At 45.0% G+C, this 8479-nt stretch overlaps 1 protein-coding gene across 1 annotated transcript; it reads left to right on the forward strand.

The window, feature by feature from the left end:
• Positions 1-252: 252 nt before the first annotated feature.
• LOC148129633 (E3 SUMO-protein ligase KIAA1586-like) lies at positions 253-6602 on the forward strand. The gene is made up of 3 exons (XM_087942336.1): positions 253-438; positions 520-811; positions 5218-6602. The coding sequence occupies exons 1-3, from the start codon at positions 253-255 to the stop codon at positions 6600-6602; spliced, it is 1863 nt and encodes a 620-aa protein (XP_087798462.1).
• The last annotated feature ends 1877 nt before the right edge of the window (positions 6603-8479 follow it).

The raw sequence follows: 8479 nt of genomic DNA on the forward strand, positions 1-8479 counted from the left end.
CACCACCACACACCACGGGGACCTCAACTCCTTCTCCGATACCGAGGACGACGAGGAGGAGATCCACTGACTGCAGGCGGAACGAGACCGGCGGGAACGGCGAGGCCATAAGTTGGGCTTCCAGTGCGCCAGGTGTGGAGGCGACCATCCCCGCTCAGAGTGCCGATTCCTCAACGCCATCTGTCAGCACTGTGACAAACGGGGGCACATCGCCAAGGTGTGCCAGAATAAGAGGAACCACAGCCCCCAGCGATGAGACGGCAGCCCCCAGTGACGAGACGGCACCCCCCAGGACCAGAGACCGACACGCCAGAGCCGGTGGAGCCGGTGGAGCCGGGACGGGAGGAACAAGCGGTTCAGCAAGGCAAAGAAGGGACCCATCAGACGGTCATCATCGGGCACTCAACTACCCTCAACGCCCGGAAAATGCATGTGGAGGTAGGCATCGAAGACCAGCCATGTGAGATGGAGGTAGATTCCGGATCCTACCTCTCCATGGTCTCCTGACATACAATCAAGTGCCTGGTGCCTACCATCCACAGGCCCAAACTAGAAAACCAGAAGCTGACCCTGAAGGACTATCAGGGAAACCGCATTCCTGTGGTCGGGATTGGACATTTTAAAATAACATTCAAGGGGCGTACAGAGGTGCTTCCGCTCACCATCATGAACAAAGACCGCCCAAGCCTGCTGGGACTGCAATGGTTTGCGCCATTGGGGATCGAGGTGACGGGCATCAACCACGTCGCCGAGGAGGACTGGGAAGAAACACTCGTAAGCGACTTCCAGGAGGTCTTCAACGGTGACCTAGGCAAGTACTGGGGGTCCCCGATATCTTTCAACCTAAACCCGAACATTGCCCCAATCTGCCTTAAGCCACGGCGAGTGCCATTCGCGCTCAAGCCCAAAATCGATGAGCAATTGGACAAGTTCATCGCGCAAGGGGTCTTAGAGCCAATAGACCATGCCCGGTGGGAAACCCCTATAGTCACCCCGATCAAGCCGGATGGGTCAGTGAGGATCTGTGGTGACTACAAGGCCACCCTCAACCATGCCCTGCAGCAGAGTGCTTACCCCGTCCCAGTGGTACAGCACCTTCTGCACTCACTGGGGGGAGGCAAAGTCTTCGCGAAATTCGATCTGGCGCAGGCATACCAGCAGCTGCCAGTCAACACCGAGACAGCAGAGGTGCAAACCATCGTAACCCACCGGGGGATATTCTTATGCAAAAGACTCCAATTCGGAGTCAGCGTCGCACCAGGGGTATTCCAGAGCCTGATGGAGAGACTATTACAAGGGATAAAAGGGGTGGTGCCCTACTTCGACGATGTGCTAGTGTCAGCTACAAATAAAACCCAATTAGAGAGCCGCCTAAGGGAGGTCTTACAGAAATTCAAAGACACCGGGCTAAAAGTGAAAAAAGAAAAATGTCAACTTTGCACAGAGAAAGTTGAGTTCCTGGGGTACCTTCTAGACAAAAACAGAATCCACCCCACGGATAAAAAGGTTAAAGCCATCAAAGAAGCCCCTAGACCACTAAATAAAACAGAACTGCAGGCTTTTCTTGGACTTATTAATTTTTATAATGTTTTCCTGCCCCAGAAGGCGACCGGCAAAAATAACCCAGGTAACGGGCCCCCGGTCGTACCGGCTACAAATGGACGACGGACGAAGCTGGAAGTGGCACATTGACCAACTAAGGTCAAGAACAACCACCGACAACACGGACAGCACACAAACACCACATACAATCACTAATAAAGAAACCAGAGGGGGGGGGAGAACCTCAAGCAATAAACAAAGAAGGGAAGAAAACTCTAAAACACAAACCGAACACCTTGAAACCAAAATAAACCAGCAATACTCACTGACAAACGACGACCCCTCAGCAGACAAACAACTGGGAGCTTCACCTGGAAGGAGCAGCCAAGCCAGTTCAACCAGCCCAGAAAGACCAGGCGGGAACAGCAGAACTGGCAGCTCAACCGACCCGGGTAGACCGGGTGGGAACTACCACAGTAGGCCCGGCTCACCCTTCCAGGCGGTTCCATCGAGAAGGACGAGAGTGACGAAGAGTCCATCCAAACCGGTCGAAGACCAAACAACAACTGAGCTGCGCAGGTCAAATATGCAGGTACGGAGCCCCGCCTATCTGCGTGACTACGTAACCACGTCCCATAGGACTGAACCAAGAGGGGAGGGGTGTTCTGTATTAACATACTCCAAAAGGTAAATTCTGATTGGTCCGCACGAACTGCATTCTGATTGGCCTACTCAACAACCGTGATTGGCTTACTTGGAATCGACTGCGATTGGCCGAGCCGATCGCGGGAGATTCAAAGTACTGTCATTGGCCGACGAGCCGCGAGCAATCCCTATATGAAGGGCTGCTGCGGCTCCAAGATCTTGTACAGGTCTATACAATGAAATAAAGAGCTTGAAGTACACTGGTCTCGCGTCTCTGATTGGAACCGATCTACCCGATCTAACAGCAGGCGAGGCAGCGGCACCGGGCCTGGGAGTCGGCTGGCGGCAGTGGCAAGAGGAGGTAGGGGACCGGGCCAGCAGGAGCTGCTGCTTTGCCACCTCACTACCAATCGGTGGTGGGAAGGCAAGGCAGCAACCCTTGGGCCGCAGTGGGCGAGGGAAGGTGAGAGCGGGCAAGGCAGGGAGTGTCAGCAAGGGCGGTGGGTGTCCCGGGATTCGGCAATCAACCAGGACTGGTGGTGGTAGGTAGGCGACCGGGTTTGAAGTCATACTTACCGATCCGCGTCTGCGGAGGCCGGCGGGATAGGCAGTCAGGGCAGGTGAGGACAGCTAGCGGCGGTGGCGGTGACTGAGGCTTGCGTCTTCTTTAAGGTAAGGCAGGCATGTCGGACTCGGGAGGCAAGGCAGGCATGGGAGGCAGGCCGGCCGGGTGAGGACGGTTAGCAGCAGTGATGAGTGGGGCTGTGGCTTGCCCTCACTCACTCAGCAGGGCGGCAGAAGGAAGCGACGGCTGGCTGGCTCGGCTGCTGCTGCTGCTGCTGCTGCTGCTGGTGTAAGCAATGGCACCAAACGGGAACTTTTTTGTAGTTAGAGCACATGCGCTATAAGTAGGGGCAGGGCGGGGGAGAATGAGGAAGGGATTTTCGTGCATGCACAGTAAAAAAACCCGGGTTTTAAAAAAATAAACTGGTTTTTTTTTACTTTGGAACGGCAGATAGGGGTAGGGGCAGGGGCAGCAAAGGGAGGGGTGGGCGGGGGAGAATGAGGAAGGGATTTTCGCGCATGCGCAGTAATAAAAATTCGGCTTTTGGCCCATAGGAGCGGCGGAGAGGGGCAGGGCCAAGCAAGGGTTGGTTTTACCGGTTCTTAGAACTACCAGTGACATTAACACCCATTTCTATAGAACCAGTCCGAACCGACAGCAGTGTAACAGAAAAATTATTTAAAGTTTTGTATTGACTTATTTCTAATTTTGTTAATTATATCAACATGTTTATAATTATCAACCTTCTGTATTTAATTCATACATAGCAATGATCATTCTCCACCTAATTTCTACCTCTTATCTCTATCCATTTCTGCACATTGTAATTTTTTAATTTCATTTTCATCTATGGGGATCTCTTCGTTTTTCCACTATTGTGCAAACAATTCTAGCCGCTGTTAACACGTGTAACATTAAATATGTATTGTACTCCCTTTATGTGGGTACCAACATAATATTTCTGGTTTTAAAATTTAAATCTATATATTGCTTTACAATTTTTGCTAACCTGGACACTATATCCTCTTGAATAGCTACACTAGCAATGCCCAATACTGAATTCATATATTCCAGTTTTTTAAATTGAGGAATAAATTTCAGAAAAAGAATTCAGTATTGCTCTGTGAATGTGCCTATCAATTCCATTTGTAATCTAACTTCTTAGATGATTTTGTACTATCATCTCTTTTTTTGTACTATATATAACTGCATAAGGCTGTAAAAAGCTTCAGAACATTTTTAAGCTGCATTCTAAAAAGGTTAGGCGACCAAACATGGCTTCCCCTGGCTTCTCTCTCTCTGCTATAGAGAGAGCATTCCATTAGGGACTGTTGGTCCAGGTAAACAGTCTTGGCTAGGAAAGATTTTTATGCCACTACTGGCACAATATAACAAACTCCCTTGGTTTGTTAATAGTATTCCCATTTCAAGTGTTTCTTTTTCAATTAATCAATTGTAATTATGAAAATATCAGCCATTCTTTTATATACACAGTGCAACATCTTTTTTATAGACTGTCATTTTCAAATCCACTTTCAGTTCCGTCTCATTCTTGTCTGATGAAACTTGTTCCTCTTCCATAACATCTTTTAAACACTAACTAGCTATAGTGCCAGGGACTTTTAAAAGTAACTGAATATTACTGATCTCTGTTCCTCACCTGCTTTCTTTGCTTGCCACTGCCTTCACCACTCAACTTACAACAATCGAGTCCAAACCACTGTTGATTTTTTTTGCAGCATATTGCCAAGAAGAAAAGGCAAATGAATTTGTCTGCTTTCTTTGGCAAGAAAATAAAAGGAGATCCAAAAGAGTCACAACCACAGCCATTGGAGTATGAGGAAAGCAGAGCCAGCTTCCATCAAAGAAAGTGGAGCCAGCACATCATCCACACCAGGACCAGAGGAAAGAGCCAGCACATCATCCATTGAAGAAAGTGGAGCCAGTACATCATCCACACCATGACCAGAGGAAGGAGCCAGCACATCATCAGGTACTGGAAGAGCTGAATCAGACATTGAACCTTCCTGACTGCTGGAAACTGCAGCAGTACAATAATTTTAGGGAAAAATATGATGGACTGGACGTTTCCCAGAAAAAAATAGGTTGCAAGTATTGCAGAAGATTTGAAATTTCAACCAAAGAAAAAAGTGTCCACGGAGCTAAGGAGTGGAAGAATTACCAAATTGAACTATCAGGAAGGAGTAAAGAAATCCAGCAAGCTTCCCTCAGAAAGAAATTGAAGGAACATTTCTCATCTAAGGCTCACAACATCTGTACAGAGAAGTTAAAGCAATGTGAGCAGGATGCCATAAGCAAAGGACTGGAGAAGATGAGTGAGAAATATCTGGGTAGTACATGTAGAGTGTGTGGGAACAGGGTTGCATTCATGTAGAACTGCAGTTGCAATAGTAGATTTCATTGCAAAAGATATCAGGAAACATTTATTTACCAAAATTATTGAGAAAACTCGCAAAATCTGATAATTGACGAAGCCTCAACAATATCTTCCAAACTAGTTCTTATACTGTACTTAAAAGTTGAGGGTCCAGCTTTCTCACCAACAATTTTCCTTGAACTAGTAGAATTAGATAGACAAGATGCAGAGACAATATATTGTTCGGTTATAGAAAGTTTGAATAAAGTTGGGTTTAATAGAAACTATCTGGAGAAACATTTAATTGGATTTTGCTCTGATGTTATGCTTGGGAGAAAATCTGGGGTAAGCACTAGGATAGCCAAAGAGTTTCCAAATATTATAATATGGCACTGTTTAAACCATCGTCTGCAACTTGTTTTAGATTATTCTATTAGACTAATAAAGCAAATCAATCATTTTCAATTTTTTATTGATAAAATATATTCTATTTTCCATCAATCAAATAAGAACCTAATTGAACTGAACAAAATTTCCGAACAACTTGAGATTGAAATTATAAAAATTGGTAGAGTTTTTGGACCAAGATGGGCTTCCTGTAGTTTAAGATCAACCCTAGCTGTGTGGCGGGCTTATCCAGCACTACATCAGGTTTTTTGTTCAAATAAAAAGTACTCCGGTATGGCTGCCCGTCTTGAAAACTCATATTTTCTCACTGATTTGGCCTTGAAGATTGATGTGCTAACTGAAATATCTCTCCTTACTAATGCATTGCAAGCGAGAAACATAGACATTATAAAGGCTGAAAAACTTGTGCTAAGATCAATTAGATCATTTGAAATGCTTATAGAGGAAAAGGGTTCATATGAAAATAAAGTTGATGAATTAATTACTTCAGAAACCTTTAAAAATATAAATTTTATACAAAATCATCGATTTGTGGGACTTCCTCATGAAAAACTTATACAAAGCATTGTAACTAGTTTGAAGAAAAGATTGATGGATTGTGAACATTTAAAAACAGGCTGCCAATTTAAAGACATTGATCAATTAAAATTTCTAAATTATTTGGAGCCAGAATATTGGAACATTGAAGAAGTGGTGGTTCCATGGAGAGCAGCTGAAGGACAATTGGTTGCATTTGGTCAAATTTTCAATTATGAAATCAATATTAATGATTATCGTGATTTCATAGAAAATGTACTAAAAGATTCTAAAAATTATACAATTCCTTGCAGCATTAAAAAGGCTAGGGATATTATTAAAACTATTGCAGTCAGTTCAGCAGAGGCAGAAAGGGGCTTCTCGCAGATGAACATAATATGTTCAGAAGGCAGAAGTCGCCTTACAGTTTCCAATATTACCAACCTCCTGACCATCAGTCTAATTGGCTTACCTTTCCTAGAGAAAAGAAGTGGTTACGGGCACATCACACAGCTGATGATGCTCGTGTTAAACACAAGAAAACTGTAACCCAGGACGATAATAGAAAAGCAATTTGGGAGCACTTTAAATAAGTTTTATTGCTTTTTGTAAAGTTTTGTTATGTAATAGTTTTTGATTAATATATTAAAATGTTGTAACAATATAGTTTTGTGCACCTTTTTATTATTTAAGCATTAAAGACATGACATAACATGACATCTGCTGGCTGGGGAATTTTGGGAGTTGAAGTCCACAAGTCTTAAAGTTGCCCAAGTTTGGAGACCTCTGCATTAATCCATACAATTAATCTCCCTCGGGGGTTTTCATGTTCTTTCCCCCAGTCCTCTCCAAAACAGCCTATAACTATTAGGGAAAAGAGGCTGGAACGAGGCAAATTTGTCAGAAATTCACCCACCGGAATGGCAGCAGCACCATCTACTGGCCATATCTGGAAATGCAACCAGAGGAACGTCCTAGTATTTTGCGGAGGAGGGAGGTGGGGGGTGGATTGTGCAACGCCTGAGGGCTTGCTTGTTCAAGGGGGGCAGCAGCAATGGAGCTTAGGAGTTTCATCCATGAGATTTTTTCCCTCCCTGCCGCTTTCCTGGATGTGACTGGTGTAATTTTCCACTGATCTCCAGTGTGAAAAGCAGAGGTCTCACATATTAAGATTTGCAAATGGCTAAGATACAATGACTCTGTTCACATTTTAACCTATTTATTGAATCATCCAATTTCTGCATTCACATAACCTCTGAAACACAAATCAAGTGGGTTGGGGAGGGTCAGACAGCACCCTAAGTGTCCCCCCCCCGAAATGAATAATGGGAAATGGTAACCCAGCTTCTAGTGATGTGCAAAAGGCGGAACTTTTGAAGCATCTCATGTGCTGTAGAAAATTCATCTCCCAAAACTTCACAGATTAAAAAAAAGGTGTAGAAAGTCAGCAACCCCTCGCCCCCCCCCCCCAAGAACGAAATATTTTGGGAAATATTAAAAAAGGCAGAATATTGTATTTCCCTAAATGAGAAATGGAGAAACATGTTTTTAGAGGCAGGAAGCAGACTCAGTCTTTCTTAATAGCCCCAGCAGGTATTTTGTGCCCATTGAGAAAGATTGGGCCAGCCTATTCAGAAACCTGCCCCAAGCAGAAACTGAGGAGGCACCTTTTAGAAATGCAGGTTTGGTAATCCATTCAAGACAGGATATTTTGAAACTCCCTGCAGCAAAGTCTGAACAAAGGCAGAAGGGGGCGGGCATTCTGAACAAATGGCAGCCTGGGTCATTACTCTGGCCCAGACCAGCCTATTTTACATAACAAAGATCTACTCCAGATAGAGCTATAGGAATTGCCCAAAGCCCTTTCATGACATCATCACCCAGCAAGGCTCAACCAAGCCTGGGACTCAGGACAGCCTACAGAGTTGCCCCCGCATGGCCCCATGGGAGTCTGACAACCAATCAGAATACAAGCTCCTATTCAAATCCCAACAGAGGGTATAAAACAATTCCACTCTCAGCATATCAGCCCTTCTTTCTTCATCCAAGGCATGTGATCCTGTCCACCATTAAACCATCTTTCCAAGCACTTACCATGTTTCCAGCGTCTTTCTTCCCCACCTGGAACTGAACCCAGAAGGCTATTTCTTCCAACACCACCATAGGAATTGTCCAACACCCTTTCAAAACACAAGCCCTGTCATTGCATCACCCCCAGAGCAGTCCAAGCTTCAACCAAAGGCCTTGGTCAGATCAGCTTCAGGTTGACACTGAGCTCAGACAAACATCTCGGATTTACATTTCCTCTTTTGCCTATAGAGCCAGCTATGACCCCTACATAACCCTTACATGACCCCATAGGAATCTGACAACAGCCAATAGAATACATCTTCTTGCACAGGAACAGGAAGCTCAAGTTCAAAGCC

Source organism: Notechis scutatus, chromosome 12 (genome assembly GCF_049901735.1).
Source record: "Notechis scutatus isolate UNSWTSFEM ecotype Mainland chromosome 12, rNotScu1.2, whole genome shotgun sequence".
NCBI lineage: Eukaryota > Metazoa > Chordata > Lepidosauria > Squamata > Elapidae > Notechis > Notechis scutatus.

Coding starts and splice junctions, on each gene's coding strand:
- LOC148129633 (XM_087942336.1), top strand. CDS start 253: ATGAGACGGCAGCCCCCAGTGACGAGACGGCACCCCCCAGGACCAGAG. Junction 439..519: donor CCCGGAAAATGCATGTGGAG/GTAGGCATCGAA, acceptor CATACAATCAAG/TGCCTGGTGCCTACCATCCA. Junction 812..5,217: donor GGTCTTCAACGGTGACCTAG/GCAAGTACTGGG, acceptor AAAATTATTGAG/AAAACTCGCAAAATCTGATA.